This window comes from Brassica napus, chromosome C9 (assembly GCF_020379485.1).
Source record: "Brassica napus cultivar Da-Ae chromosome C9, Da-Ae, whole genome shotgun sequence".
Taxonomy (NCBI): Eukaryota; Viridiplantae; Streptophyta; class Magnoliopsida; order Brassicales; family Brassicaceae; genus Brassica; species Brassica napus.
In genome coordinates this window covers 30,228,559-30,252,217 of record NC_063452.1, presented here as the reverse complement: position 1 = coordinate 30,252,217, position 23,659 = coordinate 30,228,559, and the positions used below count along the sequence as shown (strand labels likewise).

General features: G+C 42.8%; 1 protein-coding gene and 1 pseudogene across 1 annotated transcript; both read left to right on the top strand.

Annotated features, from left to right (window-relative positions):
- The first annotated feature begins 223 nt into the window (after window positions 1-223).
- On the top strand, window positions 224-3,560 carry LOC111205368 (annotated as a pseudogene).
- Window positions 3,561-12,640: 9,080 nt separating this feature from the next.
- LOC106359079 lies at window positions 12,641-13,186 on the top strand. Its single transcript, XM_013798836.1, has one exon. It carries the CDS (start codon window positions 12,641-12,643, stop codon window positions 13,184-13,186), a length of 546 nt encoding a protein of 181 aa, XP_013654290.1.
- The last annotated feature ends 10,473 nt before the right edge of the window (window positions 13,187-23,659 follow it).

Here is a 23,659-nt window from a genome sequence, read left to right as displayed (position 1 = left end):
ATATCTCTTACTGTCGAGTGATTGATTGAGGAAAAGATGAACATAAAATTGGAAGTCTTGGAAGACTTATAATTAAGTCATCTGGGAAGTTTTCCAGCTGGAAGACTTTCCAGACGACTTAATTATAAGTCTTTCAGCTGGAAAACTTGCCAGACGACTTAATTATAAGTCTTTGATTGTTTGGGATGGTTGTCTTTGATTGTTTTGCAGGCAGACAAAAAAAATGGAGATGCCAGAACTCCCCCGTAGGATATATACATTAGGGGAAGAGCCCCCCGCAGTGCATAGCATTTCGTATCATACTTGTTGGACGTTGCATGCTGCTTTAAAGAAAGCTCTTCATGATGACGAATATGAAGAGCTGAAGGAGTCGAAGTTGGGAGTTTTCATCAAGTTCCAAGAGCTGGGATTTGATTGGGCTTCAAGGCTGGTTCACTACATGCTCGGTTTCCAGCTGGACATAAAGAAGAAGTATGAGCTGTGGAGTCTCGTTGGTCCAGAACCTGTGAGGTTTTCACTGTTAGAGTTTGAACACCTCACTGGTCTAAACTGCGAGTACATCGAGGACCTTGAGAGACCTCACTCTGTTGTTACAAAGGAGTTGACTTCTTTTTGGGAGATGCTGGGAGTTCATGTCGAAGCTGGGCCATCTACTCAGGAGATAATAGCAGCACTTGAGAGATGCGAAGGGTGGTCTCGGGATGATCGCAAGCGGCTCGCGTACCTTGCCATCTTCACTGGATACATTGAAGGGAGAAAGTATTCAACCCCTACACGGGTTAGTCTGGCAAGGCTAGTGATGGAGCTAGAACGGTTTGAGAATTATCCATGGGGGAGAGTCGCGTTTAAGGTGCTGATGGACTCTGTGAAGGGCAGAGATATTTCGGGTTGTTACACTATTAATGGGTTTGCGCAAGCTCTCCAGGTCTGGGTGTACACAGCTCTTCCGGAATTGGGTGCTACTTTTGGTAATCCTCTCCCAAACAATCCGTCTCCCCCGATACTGGCTTACAAGGGTCGCAAAGGACGCAGACAGTTTAAAGAGGCTATCCTCAGTCAGGTATTTACTTCAATCTGGACGACTTCGCAGAAAACTTATAATTAAGTCGTCTGATAAGTCTTCCAATTAGACGACTTAGTAGAAGACTTATAATTAAGTCGTCTGGAAAGTCTTCCAGCTGGATGACTTAGTAGAAGCCTTATAATTAAGTCGTCTGGGAAGACTATCCAGACTACTTAATTATAAGTCTTCTACTAAGTCTTCCAGCTGGAAGACTTTACAGACGACTTAATTATAAGTCGTCTACTAAGTCGTCCAGCTGGAAGACTTTCCAGACGACTTAATTATAAGTCGTCTGTGAAGTCTTTTCTTTCCATCTTTCTTAATCCGTCAAATATCTAAGTTCATATCTTCTATTTACTGCAGACTAGGGTGATCAACTTTATTCAAAAGGACACTGGTGAAATGTTTCCAAAATGGGAGTTTGATGTTGAGGACCCGCTCGCGGAGAACATAATTAAACTCATGTTTGTGAAGAAACCGTGGAAGTGGACCATGGATTGCTGGGAAGTCACCGGTACTTGGGTCAATACAAAGTCGGCGGTTGTGAGTCCAGCGAAGAAAAAGGTAGTGAAGGAAGACAGTCCAAGACCTCGGAAGAAAGCTCGTAAAGAGGCACCTGCTGAAGCTAGTGAAGAGGCAGCTGCAGAGGCTAGTGAAGAGGCAGCTGCAGAGGCTAGTGAAGGGGTGACTACGACTGTTGGTGGTTTGACCAAAGAGGATATTAAAACTATGTTCAAGGACATAGTTGATGCCATGAGGGAAGGGTTTGGGACGTGCCTTAAGGAGATCAAGTATCTGTCGGAAAGGGTGGAAGCTGTGGAGAAGAAGGTTGGTATCACCACAAAACGGAAAGGGACATCATCTCAAAACACTACCTCTCCACCTAAACAGACGCTCGAACCCGGGGTTAGTAACAAATCCTTGGATTTTATATATGTATTTTGTTTCATGTTTGAAGACACTCATTGGTTATTATTGTATAAAACCATCTTGTATATTGCAGAGTGAAAGTGTCAATGGGACGAACGCGGGAAGGAAGAGCTTGGCGGAGGATAAAGGTCCAGATGTGCCCGCAGCTGTGCCCGCAGATGCTAGTTCCTCGGAAGATAAAGCTCCAGAACCGAGCCTTGTTCTATTGGACAAAAATCAATCCACTGTTTCAGATTTGCAGAAGGAGGATGCTAGATATCTAGAAAAAAAGGATGCTGCTTTGGCACTTTGCCGTGCAAAGAGTGATCGAACAAGGAAACTTGCCCGATCACATAAATCTCCTTATACGGCAAACAGGACGGCCAGAGTGATCATTTCAAACAGAAAGCTTTATCCAGGCTATAATCCTTTTGCACCAATTGACAAGAATAAGTTGAGGGAGCTCGCTGAGTGGTTGAAATCTTGTCCGTAAGTGTTTGCTTTTCACATAATAGCTTGCTTTTTACATAATAGCTTGCTTTTCCCATAAAACCTGATTGCTTTTCAACATTTTGTGTTTGCAGTTATTATAGAACAGCTCTCGATAAAAAACCACGTAAAAGTAGAACTTGGTAGTATCAAATCCTCCGAACCTCCCTAGAGTGGCTGGAGGACTGTGTAAGTCTTCTGCTATGACGTAGACAACTTACTTGTAAGTCGTCTGGTAAGTTTTCTACGTAGACGACTTATCAGACGACTTACTTGTAAGTCGTCTGGTAAGTCATCGACGTAGAAGACTTACCACTAAGTCGTCTGATATCTTCTGACTTGTACTTTATTTTATATGCAGCATATTGATGCTTGGATTAATGTGCTGAGGAAGAGGTACAACGCTAACCCACAACATTTCAGGAGCGAGAGAATGTGCTTCCTTGATCATCTCTTTGCTCAGCAATGGAGATTCAACTTCAAGGATTTTAAGGACTCGAAGGCCGATCAAAACGGTTTAGGAAGAAGACTCCCTGGTGGGGCGTGGAATTATTATGCAGACACTATACCATCATTTTACCAATCGAACAAGGTTTGGGGGACGGATATTGATGATATCTATGCGCCAGTAAACTTCGCCGACAGTCATTGGATTGCTATTTGGATATCGATCCCTAAGAGGCACATAGTCGTCTTTGACAGCATTTGTTCCAGTATCTCCCCAGAAGAACTCGATGTGGTAATGGAGTCTTTTCTCTACATGGTCCCTTATCTGCTTGTTGAGTGCGCTTCCTCAGACGAACTACGTGCCCAATACAGCCTGGAGCCATTCACATATGAGAGACCGACCAATATACCTCCGGCCAGAGCTGGTGATTGTGGCGTGTACACTCTAAAGTACATTGAATGTCATGCTCTTGGGATAGAGTTTAGTAAAAAAGACTTTGCTAAGGCCAACGGGAAGAGTATGAGGGATAAGATGGCGGTGGATATATTTCAAGAGCTTCCTGACGCGCATGAGTTCGAAAACAAGGACATGATGACATCCTGGGTACGTATGACGGGTGATAAACAGGCCACTTTAGATGATTTTGTATGATAGATTAGGCTGATGTGTGTATTTGAACTTGATCCCTATTTTGTATTTGAACTTGATCCCTATTTTATAACTATATTCTGCGCAGAAGACTTACAGTTAAGTCGTCTGGACAACTTAACTATAAGTAGTCTGAAAAGTCTTCTGAGCAGTGACCTTTTGTAACTATATTTCGGATAATATAAAGGGCAAGACCATCTCAAATTTGTTTGATAGTGCAATTTGACAAAGAAGTTGACACATATAAGTTCATAACACAAATTTTTAGTACATAGACTGAACACTGGACGACTAACTTGAAGGTCTTCTGGAAGAAAAAACTCTGGACGACTAACTGGACGACCTTCTGGACGACTTAATTGAAGGTCTTCTGGAAGACTAAACACTGGACGACTAACTGGACGACCTTCTGGACGACTTAATTGAAGGTCTTCTGAAGACTAAACACTGGACGACTAACTGGACGACCTTCTGGACGACTTAATTGAAGGTCTTCTGGAAGACTAAACACTGGACGACTAACTTGAAGGTCTTCTGGAAGAAAAAACCCTGGACGACTAACTGGACGACCTTCTGGACGACTTAACTGAAGGTCTTCTGGAAGACTAAACACTGGACGACTTACATTGTGGTTTCGTATGGCCAGTTTCCTTGCATTTTGAGCATCTATAAGCCCTGTGTTGCTTCCGGGGTTTGCGTCCTCTCATCCTGGATAGCTCCAACCAAGATTGCCATCTTGATTTCTTCTGTCTTCCCGGACCACGTTTTACTTCCGGAGGAAAGCATGTGCGTTCCTCAACTTGTTGTCCAACACAAGGATATATATTCTCTGAGTATCCTGCAAACAGAAAATCCTTTGAGTACACTGGACATACAAGTGTGGAGATATGCAAACCAACAGATGTTCCAGCAGCTATAGCATGAGAGCAAGGTATTTTCTCCACTGCATAGACACCACAATCACACTTTCCATGTTCCAAATCAACCACACAGTCCATTTTCCCACCTTTCACAAAGAATCGCCATCCATCAATTGGTTGTACCGTCATCGTATCCGCTATCTCCGATCGAACAGCAAGCAAGTATTCAACACCTCGACTATGTTGAGTTGGGAGACTCAAAGCATCTTCTCTCCTTTTCCAAAACCACTTTCCTAGCTTCTCCCTTATGAACTCCAACAGGAACTGAACCGGAAATCCTCTAGCTCGCTTCAGAGCGGAATTAATAGATTCAGCGATGTTGCTTGTCTTTATGTTGTACCTGTCCCCCTGACAATAAACCCTTGACCATAGGCTGACGTCGGCATTCTCCAAATACGTTGCAAGGTCCGGGTTTGCACTCCGTATCTCAGCCATGTACCGGTCAAAATCTGAAACCGTATGAGCATAAGCAGCACCTTTCACCAAGTACAAGAGATGTTTCCCTTTATACTTTTTGACAATGTTATCTTGAAGGTGATAATAACATATTCCTCGGGTTGCCCAAGGAAACACCTTATCACACGCACTTTTAATGGCCGCGTGCCGGTCAGAGACTATCACCAGAGGCTGCTCATCAGATACACAACTAGCCAATTTTGTGAAAAACCATTCCCAAGAAGGTTCATCTTCAGCATCTACGATCCCAAAAGCCAATGGAAATATCTGAAAATTCCCATCTTGTGCGGCTGCAACTAACATAACACCTCCATATTTCCCACTTAGGTGAGTCCCATCCACCACAATGACCCTTCTCTGATACTTAAAACCTTTGATAGAAGCTCCAAAAGAGAGAAATAGATACTTAAATCTATTGATAGAATCAAGTTCTATAGCCGTGATAGAATCGGGATTTGCTAAGGAGATTTGCTCGAGATATGATGGCAGACGCGAATACCCATCTTCTGCTGATCCTCTCACCAATGTTTGTGCATATAAAAGTGCTCTGTATGAAGTGGTGTAATCAAGCGTCATGCCAAACATGTTCTTCATTGCATCAGTGATATGCTGCGGATTCAACCCATCAATGATTCCAACACGATCAATGAAAAGCCTACCAACATACTTCGGAGTACAGTGTCTCCGCTGAGCGAGTCGGTCTCCCGCTGAGCATGTATGTTTTTCCACATACTTTGTTACCCAAAACGTGTTTGTCCCATGTTTCACACTCGCTCTGACCTTCCATTGACAACCACTAACCGGACATGTTGTCACAAGGAGAGTTTTCGTTGACTTGTATATTCTGAAGGAGAACTTAAACCTCACTGCTGTCAACCGCAGCTCTGAAAGCAGTGCATCCTTGCTAACAAAACTCTGGTTGACATAGATACTGTTACCATTCGATCTTCCTCCTTCAATCTTTTCGATATCTTCAAAACACATATCATCATCTTCCTCATCCTCATCTTCAACCTTTCCATAAACACTGTAATCCTCACCATTCTCGTCCGCTTCAGCAACAATAGAGATACCAGCATCCTCCTCCCCATCGTCCTCATCCCCATCGTCCTCCTCCCCGTCATGATTTTCATCTTCAACCAAATCATCATCATCATCTTCAAAACATTCATCAGCTTCATCATCTTCCCTGAACTCTGAAACCGTTTCCACCTTGCTACGGCTTGATACACAAAGCCGTACTCCATGCGTTTTGGTTATCTCGAGCAAGTTTCGAACTTGTCTATCACTTGTAACATGAATAGGAGGGGTGTCTGGAGCCTGCATCATTTCTGCTGGTAATGAGTAGGTTATCTCCACAGATTCTGTGCTCATGTCCAGGTTATAATCTTCTTGAGCCATTGCAAGAAGTTCAGCATGTGTCGAACCTTCCCCCAAAAAAATGATTCTCGCTCCTTTGACATTATCAACCACAAAATCCCAACGACAATCATTCAACAACCATTCTCCATACACTGCATGTAACTGACGCATCATCTACAAAAATTCAAAATAAAACACATTAGTAAACATAGAGAAAATGAAAGTTTACTAAACATTGACGCAGACGACATACCAGTAAGTCGTCTGGAAGACTTACCAGTAAGTCGTCCAAACAGGTCATTTTTGCAATTGAATTTTAAATAGGACGACTTACTTGTAAGTCGTCCAGCTTTGTTTGTTAAAAAAAAAAACCTAGACGACTTACCAGTAAGTCGTCTAGGATAAATGGGTTAGTTTTGCATTTGACCGAATTGTATCAGATATTTGACTTTTCCTGGACGACTTACCAGTAAGTCATCTCAGGGAAAACAAAAATTTCAATATTTTATTAAAGCTAGACGACTTATTTGTAAGTCTTCTCAGGTTAGTTTGCAATTCGAAAAAGAAACTTATATATTTAACTTTACCCAGACGACTTACTTGAAAGTCGTCCAGGCAGACGACAAACAAGAAAGTCGTCCGAGATAAGCAAGGTTTGACCATAATCGAGGAATTAAATCTGGACGACTTTGCTTATCCTGGACGACTTTCAAGTAAGTCGTCTTACTGGACGACTTCCGCGTAAGTCGTCTGGGAAAAGTTAAATTTAAGTTTTATTTTCCAATTGCAAAAGTAACCTGAGACGACTTACAGATAAGTCGTCCAGATTTAATAAAATATTGAAATTTTTGTTTTCCCGGAGAAGACTTACTGGTAAGTCGTCCAGGAATAGTCAAATATCTGACACAATTCGGTCAAATGCAAACTAACCCATTTATCATAGACGACTTATCAGTAAGTCGTCTAGGGTATTCTCTAGTTCTTTTTTTAACAAATAAAGATGACGACTTAAAAGTAAGTCGTCCGTTTGACCAGAAGACTTACCCGTAAGTCTTCTACAGCCAGACTACTTACGGGTAAGTCTTCTACACAAACAGATCTGGAAAAAATTTCAGTTTCATACCTTAAACTAGTGAGATGACTTCCTTAGCACACAGAGTCTTCTCCAACCACCCACAATCTCAAACGAAAGTAACCCACCAAGAATAGTATGCTTGAATGGCTCTATAAACCATAAAAAATTTTGAATCAAAAGCTTGAGTTTTTTGGATAAATATGGAGGCAAAGTGAAAGAGATGTTGTTTTTAGTTCATAACAAGTAAGAAAGAGAGAGTGTAAATTGATTTTAGGTGCATTAAGAGCTTCAAATTGGTTGTTCATGGTGGTTGGGATATTGATCACAATTGCAATCTTGTAATTACTTGAAGATGATGAGGGTGAGAGAGTAAAAATATCATTTTCGGAAAAAAAAAATAAAAAAATGTGATGGTATTTTCGTGAATATCATGAACTTGTGGGGGTGAATAGGGCAAAAGAAAAATCCAAAAAAAGCATGGGTTAGTTTTAGGTTTGACTTTGAGTTTTGAGTCAATCTTGCAAAAAGCCCTTATTTATTTTGCTTGAGTGCTTCGTCAATTTGTTTACGCTTCAATGGACTAAACTTCGAAAGAATAAAAGCTTTTATATCCATATTTCCAGTTGGATTACCAATTCCTGATAAAAAAATCAGCATAATATAAAGAGTATTGGAAGAAATAAACTTTCTTCGTGGATCTGGATTCTCTGTGTAATCACACAAATACAAAGACAAGAAGGAGAAAAAAACGAAAGTTGTGCTAATGCGTTTTATTAACTATGATAAGAACGATTCAATTGTGAGATTACACCACAGAAGTTGTACTGAAAATCCGTTAACAACGAAAAACGATTGAACAAAGTAATCAGTCCGTCCTTGCTTGCTAGTCTAGCAACCTAAGTCGTATGTTCTCTAAAGCTAACCAGCATTTCTCTGCCATATTCCTCTCTCCCCCCTCTTGAATGTCTGGGGTACTATTTTTATAGTCTTACAAAGTCGGCCGTGTTGTCATTTTCTCCGCGGATCCATATCTACCTCTTCTATCCTTTCCTTCTTTATCCGTTAAGATTCGAATATATCTCTTTCGGAAATCTCCCATTATCCTATTTATTCCTTACTATTCGCCAGGAAAAACGTCGCTAAAACTAGACCGCTTATGCTCTGGGTCGTAAAAAGGCTATCTCGCTTTCAGACTTTTTAGATCGTTTTGTCATTTTATGTGTTTTTATGAATTCATGGGTAGAACGAAAACGAAAATCAGATGCGTGAAAGTGTGAGATATCTTAATGAAGAGCTGGGGAAGAGAAATGAGAAAGGAGTCTTGGGTGACGAGAGCTTCACGGTGATGAAGTTGGGGCGATGAAGACTGAAAGAGAACTTCGAGGAGATGAAGAGGTGGCGATGGAGACCGAACGAGAGCTTCATGGCGATGAAGACCGAACAAGATCTTCGAGGCAATGATGACCGAATGAGACTTTCATGGCGATGAAGACCAAACGAGAGCTTCAGGGCGATGAAGAGGTGGCGATGAAGACCGAACGAGACTTTCATGGCGATGAAGACCAAACGAGAGCTTCAGGGCGATGAGGAGGTGGCGATGAAGACCGAACGAGACTTTCATGGTGATGAATACCAAACGAGAGCTTCAAGGTGATGAAGAGTTGGCAATGAATACCGAGAGAGAGAGCTTCTTGACGATGAAGAGGTGGCGATGAAGACTGAAAGAGAGCTTCATGGCGATGAAGAGGTGGCGATGAAGAGCTTCAAGGCGATAAAGCTCGATGTGGGGCTACTGGGCGACGAAGTGGTGGCGATGATGAGAGGAGGTGAGATGAGTGTTTTCATTTTGGTCTTTTTCTGGGTTGGCACGACATATGTCGATTTGTTATCTCAACATTTCTGGCTCCTCAGACTTTTTTGGGTTTTCCTTAGTTTGATATAGCTGATAGACCATGGATTTCACCCACTTTTAGCAATGGTTTATACATGTTTTTAGAGTCTTTCATATGCATTTTGACCCTTTTTAGAGCAACTACAGGTTTAGGTACTTACTAGAGGAAAATGATGTATTTGGAGCTATTTGGAGACCTTTTGAGCTTTGCTGGAAATAGAAGATAGTCGATTATTTATCAGAATATCGACCGACGGTTACCAAGAAAAATCGATCAATGAAAAGCTCTTCTCATCGATCGACGGCAAAGCCACCAGCGAGTTAATGACAGATTAGAAGATCGCAAGTTTCACAAAAGTTTCAATAATTACATTCTAAGTCCCTGACTGCCTGTTAGGCTATATTATTAGGGTTTGTTATCATTTTAGAGGCAGAGGCAGACTTGCCTAGAGACCTTTTTGGAGACCTAGTTTGGAGAGAAGCAACAAACCACCATTGGAGAGAGAGCTTCGGATAGGAGAGATAGATTTGAACTGCAAAACAGAGAAGATCTTGAACTCTTTTGCTTTCATTTACTTTATTGCTTACTCTTATTATCCATTTTATTTAAGTATTATTCAGACCATCATAACCATGTGCCTTATGAATAGGTCCGAGTAGTCCTTACTGTTAGATTTAGGTTTCTCAATAGGTTGATACATGTAATGCTAACTAAAATTGTTGCTAGGGTGTTTAAAAATATAGTTCTTCATCTAGTTGTTCTTAAAGCTCAGTTTAGGATTGATCACCCTTTAAACATAGATCTTATGATTAATTGAGATCAAACCATTGCTTGACTCAATACCTGAAAATAAACTAGTATGATCTAACTGACTAGATACAAACGATAGTTGGTCTAGTAGGTTAGAGAACACTAATCAAACCTGTTCATATGGCTTTCTGGAAGAAGCGTCGATCGACGCAACGATAGTTCTGTCGATCGATATTTTGAAAGGTGTATCGATCGATATTCTTTACGAATCATCGGTCGAAACTTTCTCGCGATTAACATATGAGAGTTGAAATCCGAGATCCAGATTAGATAATCTAATTGATTATATCTAAGTTTGAGTTCGAGAACAATTAATATCATTAAACCCCTAAAAACCCAAATTAAGTTATTTACTTATCATACCTGAGATTATGCATGAATCTAGCTACTCTCCCAACTGTTAACAACCTCAAAACAAACCAATCGAGCAATAACCTTGCTCGCCAATCTATTTACTGCTTTAAAAACCTATTAATCTAGCTTTAATTCAAAGACTATAAATCTATTGTGTAAGCCTAGAGTCTCTTTGGATTCGATCCCTAAGTACTACATCTGAACCTCTTATTTGAGAGAGTAATTCACTCCTTAGGATAATTTGAGTGATATCAAATTTGGCGTCGTTGCCAGGGACTCTTTCTTATTTCCGTTAGATTAAGTCTAGAGTTTAGTCTAGATTTTGTTACTGAATTTGTTAAAGTTCTCCCTCTTATCCTGCTGACACAGGTACTTAAGATGGAGGACATGGATTTTGGCCGGACATCGATCGACGAAGTGACAGCAACATCGGGCGACGAATCGACGGAAACATCGATCGACGCTTTCCAACAAACATCGATCGACGATACCCAGTCAGAAGCAGGTAAGTTTTCTCTTACCAATCATGATAGTGAGAAAGTAGTCCTAGGTGAGCCTAAAGGTCAACAAAGCAACGAAATTAACCAAACCATAAATGAACAGGGGACTGCAATCCCTGTTAAAATTAATTCAATCTTAAAAAGAGATCATGAAACAAAATTGCCTCTACAAGACTACTTAAACTCTGGCAGGACCTATTCCAATAGGTCAGCCATTAAACTATTAAAAGATGATACCAAGAAATCCGGGGATAGCCTCGAATACTTATTCTTGGTATGTCAGAATCCTTTTTCATGGAACAGTCTCAGAACACCCACACGATCACATTGAATATCTAGAAGATATGATGGATGACAAGTACAATCGCTGTAAACTATTTTCATTTTCCTTAGAGGGCGACGCCAGAAAATGGCTGGACCAACTACCAGCACGCTCTTTGACCTGCTGGAAGGAAATAAGGAATACCTTCATTAATCACTTCTTCGATGAGACGCATTACTGGGATGTAAGGAAGAAAATATCCACATTTCGCCAAAATCCACGAGAATCATTCAGGAACGCCTGGGAGAGATTGAAGAGTTACCAGCTTGAATGCCCCCACCATGGTTATTCAGAACCACAGTTCATTAATACCTTTTATGGAGGTGTTGGCCTGCATTACCAAATCACGCTTGACACAACCAGTGAAGGAAACTTCAGTACCAGGAACCCTGAAGAAGCAAAGCGTTTGATCAAGAATGTAGCTACGGGTAGATCCTACAAAATGATGAACGTAGAGCGAGGAAGGAGAGTTGACTCATAGATGAGCGACATTTAGCCAAAATTAAAGAATCTCTCGACTCACTTCATTCTTTTCAAGAGGAGCAAAACCAATTTGGGATTTACCAAATTGATGACGATGCCCTTTCTGATCTAGAGCAACAGGTAGATTGCGTAGGTATTCCAACCTTGAAAGATCGGTACCCTAATCCTAACATCGATAGTTTTACCCGAAATTACGATGCTATTGTTGGATCACGCCAGGGCAGAGCAAAATTTAGGTTAAATCAAGCCTTCACGGGAAATCGCAAAATGGCCACTAGTCTGAATGGAAAGATAAATATGATCTACAGTGAACTAATGAGGAAGTTCGACGCTTTAAGTGAACACATTAAGAGACTGGACAGTCAAGTAGCGGAAAACGCGACCGCCATCAAAAGAGAAACGTGACGTCTCCCTGGGAGAACTGACGCGAATCCGAAACATAAAGTTAATTCTGTGTTACTAAGGAGCGGAAAACGCCTCGTCCCGAGCACAATAGGAATCAACCATGCAGAAAAACCCGCTGAAGTTGAGAAAACCGGCGAAAGTAGATCACTACCAATGATTCTCGATAATCCCAGGATCTGAAATTTCTCGAGAGAAAGGATGATCCGACACTGAAGGAGCTTGGAGAGAAACCATCGACCTCGATGAGGAAGAAGAGGAGTTGGAAGAAGATGTGGAAATCGATTGACAAGAAGGAAACAATGTCGATCGACTAACTATGGTAATTATAGATCGACAAACTGGAAACAATGTCGATCGACGCATGACTCTCGCTGAACCAGCTGTAGAAAGAGTGTATAGAACTTTGCCACCCTTTCCTTCTAACAAGACGCAAACTAAGCGAGAATTACATAAAGCCATCTGCAAGAAAGCATTCGATAAAATCACGTTGGAGATGCCATAAAAATGTCACCTTCAATAAAGAAATATGTGAAGGACATGATATCCAACAGCTTCCCAGCTGCTGAACACAGCGCCATGATGGTTTCGGAAGAAGTGAGTGCTATAATCCGAGGCGAAACTCCGATCAAGAGGCCTGATCCGGGCAGCTTTGTTTTGGATTGCAACATACGGAATAAAAGTTGTCCTCGATCCCTTTGTGACCTAGGTTCCAGCGTGAACCACATGCCGCACTCTGTCGCGATATCCCTGGGATACGACAAGTTCAAACCTACCAAAATAACTTTGGTTCTTGCTGATAGATCTATTAGAGTACCTGAGGAGGTACTTGACGACGTGCCAATAAGGATTAACGACTATCACGTACCAATGGATTTCGTTGTGAAGAAATACCAGAACGAACCGAAAGATCCCTTCATTTTGGGTAGGCCATTTCTAGCTACAGCTGGTGCGATCATTGATGTCAAGGAAGGTCGGATATGTCTAAACATTGGAAACATTCCAATGACCTTCAAAATGGAAAAAAATGATAAGAGGACCCTTAATCGATAAACAGACCTGCTATGTGGACGATATCTCTGAGTTGGCTGAAGAATCCTTCATAGACCTATGCTCAGATGATCCTCTGGAAAAAGTGCTCACGTCAACTGAAGAGGAAATATTTAGTGTCGACAGCAGAGCTGATGAATACACGCGATTAATGGATGCAAGTATAGAAATAACAAAAGTCGATGACATAGAGGATAACGCTTCGAAAATCAACGTCAATCGATATTTAAAGGACGCCGTCGATCGACGACCATTTTCCCTAGAAGATTGGGATCCCGAAAAACCACCAAAAATTGAGGTAAAGCAACTACCTGCCGGACTCAAATATGTTTTTCTCTATAAAAATTCTTACTTTGTAATCATAAACGCCAACCTAACCAATGGAGAACTTGCGTTGTTATCAAATAAACTGCTCAAGTATAGGAAAGCCCTCGGATACTCTCTCGAGGATATTCCTGGTATCTCTCCAGATTTGTGCATGCACCGAATTCACATAGAAGAAGATTCCAAATCGTCAGTGGAACAACAAAGAAGGCTAAACCCGAACTTGAAAGAAGTTGTTAAAAAGGAAATAATCAAACTTCGAGACGCTGGAGTCATGTACCTGATTTCGGATAGCAACAGGGTGAGCCCCGTGCATGTAGTACCAAAAAAGGGCGTAATTACTTTGGTGAAGAATGATAAAAACGAACTCATCCCTACGCGAACTGTCACCGGACATCGGATGTGTATTGATTACAGAAAGCTGAACCCCACCACCAGAAAGGATCACTTTCCTTTACCCTTCATTGATCAAATGTTGGAAAGATTGGCAAATCACCATTACTATTTTTTTCTTGACGGATACTCTTGATTTTTTCAAATTCCTATACATCCTGACGATCAAGAAAAGACCACCTTTACATGCCCTTAAAGAACATTCGCATACCGCAGAATGCCTTTCGGTCTTTGTAATGCCTCTGCCACTTTCCAACGATGTATGATGTCAATCTTTACAGATATGGTAGAAGATTTCATGGAAGTTTTTATGGACGATTTCTCCGTGTATGGATCCAGTTTCAAAAACTGTCTCGATAACCTATGTAAAGTTTTGGCAAGATGTGCATAAAAGAAACTCGTTCTAAATTGGGAAAAATGCCACTTTATGGTTAACAATGGAATCGTTCTAGGACATAAAGTGTCCACTGCTGGCATAGAAGTAGATAGAGCAAAAATTGAGGTAATGACCGGCTTGACTGCACCCACGAACGTAAAAGACGTGAGAAGTTTTCTCGGGCATGCCGGATTTTGTAGGAGGTTCATACAAGATTTCAGCAAAATTGCTAGACTTCTCACAACCCTCCTCAGTAAAGAATTTATATTCGACTTCTTACCAGAATGCATGAAAGCTTTTGAAGAAATCAAGAAAGCTTTAATAACCGCCCTCATCGTACAAGCACCTGACTAGAATATTCCTTTCGAAATAATGTGCGATGCGAGTGATTTCGCCGTAGGAGCAGTTTTAGGGAAAGGAAAGACAAAAGGATTCACGCTGTTTACTACGCCAGTCGACTCTCGATGAAGCACAAAGGAATTACGCAACAACAAAAAAAGAACTACTTGCTGTAGTTTATGCATTTGAAAAATTCCGCCAATACCTAGTCGGTTCGCGAGTAATCGTCCATACTGACCACGCTGCGATAAAATATTTAATGCAGAAGAAAGACGCGAAACGAAGACTTTTGCGATGGATCCTGCTACTCCAGGAATTTGATATCGAGATTAAAGATAAAAGAGGAGTAGAAAACGGAGTCGCCGATCACCTTTCCCGGATACGAATAGAAGATGACGTTCCTATCGACGATTTCTTACCAACAGAAAACGTTTACCAAACAGATTCATTCGTCGGAAAAATGTCTCACATCCGAGTAACCATCGATCGACGCAAACGATGCGACGTCGCTCGACACCCCCAAAAATAAAAACCAAGGAGCTTCTCCCATAACTATCACTTGCGATATAAAAATCAACGTTGCATGCAACACCTTGCATCCTGAACATGATTCTCTCGTAAAAGAAAGTCTAAATCAGGAAGTGCACGCGGTTGAAAAAAGTTTACGAGATAGACCTTGGTACGCTGACATAGTGAACTATCTAGCTGCTGACGTAGAACCCGAAGGTTTAAGAGGGTATACAAGAAATTAAATTTTGAGAGAAGTTAGGAGATATCACTAGGACGAGCCATATCTCTATAAACATTGCTCTGACAGGATATATAGGCGTTGCATCGCCGAAACTGAAATCCCTGATATTTTATTCCAGTGCCATGGATCCGACTAAGCTGGACATCTTGTAACCTTTAAAACGGTGTCAAAAATCCTTCAGGCTGGATTCTGGTGGCCGACCATGTTTCGCGATGCTCATGCATTCATAGCACAATTCGACAGATGCCAACGAAAGGAGAAAATCAGTAAAAGACATGAAATGGAACAGAAGTCTATTCTAGAGGTAGAAAAGTCTTTGATTGTGGGGGAATAGATTTCATGGGTCCTTTCCCTTCTTCGTACGGGAACAAATACATACTAGTCGCTGTTGATTATGTATCAAAATGGGTAGAAGCAGTAGCCTCCCCAACGAACGACGCGTCTGTAGTTATCAAGCTTTTCAAAGGCATTATCTTCCCTAAGATTTGGAATTCCTCGAGTAGTCATAAGTGACGGCGAAACCCATTTCATCAACAAAATTTTTGACAGATTACTCCAAAAGAATGGAGTACAGCATAGAGTTGCCACACCCTCCCATCCACAGACAAGTGGACAGGTGGAAGTCTCAAATCGGCAGATCAAGGAAATCCTAGAAAAGACTGTAGGGACCTCCAGGAGAGATTGGTTTAGGAAACTGGACAATGCACTATGGGCCTACCGGACTGCATTCAAAACTCCATTAGGAACGACCCCATTTCACCTACTCTATGGAAAATCATGTCACTTACCAGTTGAGCTAGAATATAAGGCAGCATGGGCTATAAAATTATTAAATTTCGACATCAAACCAGCTGCCGAAAGGAGACTAATGCAGCTTAACGAGCTGGAAGAAATAAGACACTTAGCCTATGAGAGTTCAAAGATATATAAGAAGAAAATTAAAGCATATCATGATAAAAAGATCATCTCCAGGCACTTCGAACCAAATGATCGAGTGCTGTTATATAACTCTCGGCATACGCTGTTTCCTGTAAAACTCTGATCTCGTTGGTCAGGTCCTTTCACTATTGTGAACGTTAAATCCTATGGAGCCATAACGCTTATAATGATAAAGGAGACAAATTCACAGTGAATGGCCAACGAGTGAAACACTATTGGGCTAAACCACTAATTAGCAGGCCTTTAAACTTAGGCCCTCCTCCCGATAATTAGATAGTCGAACATCGAGTCGAGCTAAAGACTTAAAATAAGCGCATAATGGGAGGCAACCCATTTCTAGTTTTAGGATTTCTAGGATTTTAGCTAAAAAAAAAACTAACTAAAAATTAATTATCGGAAAACATGTGTCGTCGATCGACGAAGTTATCTCCTCATCGGTCGACGGAAAAACAAAAATCGTGGGCTTATTAAAGTCGACATTAGGTCGACACTTTAACAAACCCGAAAACCCTTTGAAGCAGCCTCCACTCTTTGTCTCTCTCGTTTCTTGACAAAATCAGACGATTCTTGCACATAATCCTCTAAATTTTCAACTCTATATCTGTTTAGATCACTTAACCAACGATTCAACATGGTATGAACCCGAATTTTCTAAATTTTCGTTCTTGTTAGGGTTAAGATAGAAGATGAACCCGAACCGAAATTTTAGGGCTTGTATAGATCGATTTGTGTCAACGGAATGTTAGAATAGGAATTATGGATCGATTCAACTGATTTTTAGGCTTTGCAAAACAAATTGCGTCGAGAGAGTTTTTGCAGGTTCCCGCGATGGAGACATCGATCGATGATACACAATTTTCATCGATCTATTATTGCGCTCGTATATCAATCGACAACAACCCAGAACCGTCGATCGATATAGCACCTAAACCATCGAACCTCACTGATTTCCTATCTTCGTTTGTTGACTTTGGTTGCAGATGTATGAAAAAAGGACGAAGAGGAAAATCGACATCGGCGGCAGTAGCACAGCTCCGCCCCCACAACCGGTTTGCGACCAAGATCCTTGGCCACGAGAGCGCGAGGATGAACCCATCCCGCTCTTTGACCACTTCGATGACCCGTGCAAAGCAGCGAAGAACTCGGAATGCAGAAACTGCGCGATTACATACTCGTTGGTCGATTATGACAGCATATTCTTCAATCAGAGGCTGAAGGTTTCCATCGAGCCAACACGATTCGTCGACTCGGACGTGATTTGACTGCTGGGCATCAGAACGGACCGCGAGGACATGTTCATGGAGCTGGGTATGGGAAACATGGCCACCAACCCACAGGTCCTCTACCCGGAGCTGGTCCATCAGTTCATGGCCACGGTGTAGGTCTATTACGGCCACGAGAGGGCGAGGCAAGCGAGTGAGGGTATCTTGACCTTCTTCATCCGCGGCATCCGTTACAGAGTCCCTCTCTCGACTCTCTGCATTTTCTACGGGTTCCAGAACGCGGAGCTTTAGCACACTGTAGTACCCGGTTTCGCAGGGAGATCGGCATTTTGGGGACACATAGCTACGGGCTTCTTCGAATCGGGCTCGGCTCTGCAGACAGACATCCGTCACCCGACCATGCGCTACTTCATGAAGATCCTTGCCAACACTCTTTTGTGCAAGATGGAACCTAGTATGGTTTGGGTACAGGAGCTCACATTGGTCTACTACGCGGTGAGGAGCTTTGTTCCCATGGAGGGCATTGAGGAGCCCACAAACAACATTTGGTCCAACCTAGGAGCCATTTTCGCTGAGCATCTCGTCAAGCTCAAGATGCGGCTGTTCTAGTCATCTGAAGCGAAGAAGGAAACGGTCGGGAGTCTACTTACACCGATCTTCCGACACTGCAGGGTCTCGTTAGACGAGCGCACAATGGCTCAAGGACAACCGTTACTGGAGCTTCAGGGATGCAGAAGGCCCACACTTGGTGGAGCTGCCACTCCGTGCACTCACGGACTTCTCAGCAGGCCTCCCCATCATCCAATTCTATCCTGACCCGCACCTCCTCCATGCTCCATCGACCATGCCGTAACGCTACAAGGTCCAGCGCCCTGGAGGACCTCAGCAGGATCGGACCGAGGCCGCGCTCCCACCATTCCCGCAGATACCAGAGATTTCCAGCGCGTTGTAGTCGATGCTCTCACCGCCAACTGGGCTTGAGTATCGAGATGTCGTTGTTTGAGAAGGAGGAGTGTGCGAGCCAGCTCACCATCAGCTGCATGACCATCACGCCAGCGCAGAGGCAACTCCGAGGGGACCAGCGACGAGACTACTAATGAGGACTAGTCCTCATATCTCTATCATTATCTACTTATGTTTTCCTTTGCTCTCGTACTTTTAGGATTTATTCTCGGATTTATTATTATATGTAATGACTGGAGTTTATCTATTTAACTGATCTTGCATGTGTTTGGATTGTCTAACAGAGCTAACTTGCCTGACTGATACTCATACTGTGATGAGTTGGACCAATCAATACGTTGCAGCAAGCGCAGAAATTTTATGTCTGTGCGCCATCGATCGACGAAGAGGTGCTTACGTCGATCGACGTTGATGCGCTATTGTTGATCGATAACGAGGTGTGTATGTCGATCGACATTCGAGACAGAAGGGTACGAACATTCTTTTCTCCTGTCTAACATCTAACCTAGCACTTATTATTTATTCTCTAACCAATCTTAAACTGAATATAACTGGGGACAATGAAGTTTAAGTCTGGGGGAGGTATTTACTGATACTAGTTTGTTATATGATTTCTAAAAAAAAAAAAAAAAGGTTTTCAAAGAATAATGTTTTATCGAGTCAAGAAGGGGATAATGAATTTCTTTTAAGTTTTATCTATTATCTAACCACTCAATTAGCGCTATTCTTAGATTACTGACTGCAGAAAGTACTAGATATACTAAAGTGGATCAACCTGCCTATTATGACAACACTTTCTGAGACTGTTTGAAAAGAACCAAAGCTGACCTCCAACCTAACCTGACTGAAAGGTTGGATCGGATTCCTCTTTCAGGTCCAAAAGGTACAAGTCTGTAAATTTTAGGTTTCTTTATTTCCTCTCTTCAGCGTCTTAGGATATAAAAGATTGAAATGTTTTCCTGGAAGAGGCAGAGGGGTAGGAGTGTCTCTTGTGACCTCATTATTCTAAGTCTGAAGGGAATGGTCACACATTGTGGAAACGAAGGGTAGGAGTGTCTCATGTGACCCCGGTATTCGCTACACTTTGTTAAAAAAAATATGATGATTTTAGAGATTCAGAGAAGAAAGATATAGAGAAAAGAAACCAGAATAAGACTACCTGATTACTCAGGTACCTGCTGGAGTAATAATCCATGTGTATCTTGATCGATACTCCCAAGATTTAGCCTACATGTGGGAACCAAAATTCACACCGTCGAGATCTGTTAATCGGAGGAAAGCCAAGCTAACCTAGCCTTCCCTGAAGGTCCCGGTTATCTGCTGGGCCACACACAACACAATCAATATGAAATAGTCGAAAGTAATAAATCGTAACAGAGAGAAAAGAGAACAAAGAGGTCTTATTTCCGAATTGGCATTTGAGCATGAACAACAGGTAAGATCCTAGGCCACGAGAGTTGTCGGTACGTTCGATAATCTAGCCACCTAAGTTCTAACCTAGTCGAGCCGCAGCTCGATAGTAAAAACGGAAAAATGCCTAAATTGCTCTAAGTATTAAGTTTGCTCTGAGAAAGCTCTCTCTTGCTCCTCGCTTAAGCCCTCCTTATTTACTCTCTCTAGGTCGGTTTGCACCTTTTCCTGGGCCGGATTCGTCGCGAGATGGGCTTTTTCATTTTTCGTCACCCTTCATGATTATCTTCGGAAACTTGACATTTATCTTTTCCTGCGAATAAAAAATAAACCGTCATATCAGCCTTAGGCTCAATCTTGTTCTAAAATCGTAATTGGGCCGTTTAGCCGCGATTCAGGCCCCTTTTGGACCGTTTTGGGACTTAGACGTTTTTACGATTTTTCCTAAGAAACAGCAGTTGGTTTTTCCGAAAGGATTCCAATTCCTCGTATAGTTAAGGCAACTGGTGTTCAAGCTAACCATAGCCGTTTTATACGGCAGGCAGGAATCCTTTTCGACAACCAAGTTTTTTATAACTTTTCCCGAAGTCTTTCTTTGATAATCCTAAGCGAGACGAGACATGGGTATTGCGTCCAAGGGCCCGAGGATTGTGTTACGGGAACTTAGACAAGGATGCAAGGTTTCGGGACAGGAGGTCGGTCCTCGCCCATGGGCGAGGTGACCACGGTGCGGGTCGCCCTCGCCCATGGGTGAGGTGACCTCGGTGTGGGTCGTCCTCGCCCATGGGCGAGGTGATCTTGGTGTGGGTCGTCCTCACCCATGGGCAAGGTGACCCGTGTTGAGACGGTCGTCGCCCTAGGGTGAGGTGGTCAGTCATTGCTTACGATTGAGACCTCATCCAGACTGATCCTCTTCTCAACGTTCCTCGGTTCGTATCCGCAAAAAGCTGTCTTTTACTTGTTTTAACCGTTTTCCGGGAATGTCTAATTTTCAAGGATCGATCGAGAGTTGGTTTTCCGGGAACTTTCAGGCATTGATTCCGCCGTGACTGGTTTTGACCCCAACAGTTAGCCCCCCAGTTAGCTAGTATCCGTGGACCTGGGTGTGAGGTCCTAGCTCGCGGTATGACTTGTTTTTATGGAATTAGACATAATCGTTTGCCGAAAGTCCGAGAATGAATAGTAACCTTTTCTCCTATATATAGGTGGAGTTAGTTTTTTCAAAGTCTTTATTAACTTCTCTTCAAAAGAAAATTTCTCCAAGGTAGAAATTTCTCTTATCCTCTCTCTCTTTACCTTTGTGTCAAAGTTTTTGTCTTTCAAAAAATGACTTCAAGAAAGAGATCCTCTAAGAAAAAGACTTCCCCACAATCATATTCTGGCAGTCCTTATACCAATGAGGAGATTGTTCCCAAAGAGGAATTCGAGGTCGAGCAAGAAGAGAAGGAAGAGTACTGGGATGCTTTTTGCGGTTCGATAACTCCTCCGCACGAAGTCTTCTATCCCACAAGACCCGCAACGCAGCTTGATCTTACCCTTCCAAGCAGGACCTCTCCCGCCTATCTTAAGACCCTTCGGGAGTTTTACCGAGTCCCGAGCGGGGTTGTGTTTCGAGTCCCGCTGCATGGGGAGAGTGTGGAGGATCCCCCGGAGGGATTCTTCACATGTTACGAAGCTTTCCTGACACGTTGTCGCATGTGGTTCCCGATTCCTGAGGCCATCGTCCGCGCACTCGACCGTTTTAAGCTGTCGATCTGTCAGCTAAACGTTGCGGCATTGCAGAACTTTCTTGGTGTGTTGATCCTGAGCTACGAGCTCGGAATGGACCTCAGCCCCGACGACTTTGAAGGGCTATGGTCGACACGAAAGACCTCGATTGACTACTCATACTGTATGGCTCCTAAGAGACATATGTCGATAATCCAGGGGCATACTTCAAATGCCAAGGGATGGTTCGAGCATTTTTTCTATGTTTGAATTGATGGCGCATCCGTCGAGGAGAACTTTCTCCCCTTGTTATGTGGCAAATGGAACTTTCATTGTGGTACGATGGTTGGAAATTTGGTTCGTATAGATACTCGGAGGTATCTAACGCATTTTATTTTTTTTATTTTTTTTGCCGCAAACAGTATCCTCCCCGCGACCCCCAGGGACCTGTTTCCTAAGCGCGATCTTCTCCGCAACGGTCCGTTCTTTTGGGATTCCTTCACCCTAGACAGGATTCGGAATGCAGTGGTGCTCTACCGATCACGAGGCATCTTCCGACCTTTACATGCATCAGATATGGACGAGCCACACCCCGACGCTGTTTCCGATCAGAGGGAGAGAGTTAGGCCCCGAAAGGACAAGGGAATCGCTCTCGGAGACAGAAACTTTGTCTCATAAGATCTTCCGCTACCCGGATGGAACCCGGGTTTCACCCCGGGTGATGGGAGTGGAACCAGCGAGGCTCCCCATCCGAATGACATCTTTGCCAACCTTCCTCCCGGTTTTACTACTCCAGCGTCACTGGATGAAGCATCGAGGAGAGAAGTGGCCGCGGAAGGTTCTCGGTTGATCAACGAGGTTTAGTCTATGAAAAATTATTTTTTTGGCGAGTCGTCGTTTGTCGCTTCCATGTTTGACCCTTGATTCGTGTAGGGAATGCTGGTATTTAATTCAACGCTTGACGGAAGTTTCAGAGAGGAACGTCTTTCACACTTCAAGGCCGAAGAGATCGAGAGGAAGTTCATCCGTTTTCAGAACGAGGTTGCGGAAAGAGAGTGCATACAGGCTGAGTCCCATTCCCGAGCTCTCATTCTTGCGGAGAGGAAAGGGAGGAGGGCGATTGCTGCTGAGTTAGCAAGGAGAGTTACATTGTTTGATGCTGAGTTCAGGAGTTTCAAGGACACTCAAGACTACGTGGGTGACTTCCGCGAATGCCGCGGTGCGGTTGGTACCCTTTTGAATTCGTAGAACGCTGATTTCTCTTTTCTCTTTAAGGTTGCTGAGATGTCGGGCCTCATGGATGGGTGCGCCCAGGCCGAGTCGATGGTTCCTCCAATCGAGGGGAGGATTCGAGAGCTTTGGGAACCCATCGAAGTTTCGGAGGATACGACGGAAGCGGGTACCGATGCTGTGGACGAGGGAGGAGAAATGGATCAGCCCGCGGACTCATTTGGAGCCTCGATTTCCGGGTCTCTTAACCTTGATCTCTGAAGGTCGTCAGGATTGTTTTCCCTTTGCCTTTATCTCAAGATTTTGTGTAGTGTTTTAGGCTGAGTGTGGCCGTTCGTTATTTGAGTGTGCTATTGCCTTGCAAGGTCAATTGACTATGTATGCGGGACAGGCCGTTGGTGGCTTCGAATCCCAGCCGCTCTGCGGCCTTTTTATATATAACAAATGTTCTTTTAGCATTCTATGGGTTTTAGTTTATACTTCTGCCAAGTGTCGAAGGAAAAACACAAGTAGTCACTTCGTATCTTAACTCTTAATTTTTCGTTCCGTTCGTTTGCTCTTTCGAGGGTATTCGAAAACGTTTAGGAGTTTTACGAAGTTTCGTGAGCATTTTAGATGTGGACGATGAGACATGTTTTAAGATCTCGTATCAGTTTCGATATCATGTCTTGAGATGTTAATGGACCAGTAGGACTGGGTTTAGGGCAAGACCTAGGTTTAGTTAAGGCTCTAAGGCTATGCGATGACAAATCGGCTTTCGTTTTGCCAGTTGGCGATTTCTACCTGATTCTTTACGATTAAAGTCTGCGACTGGGCGTCGG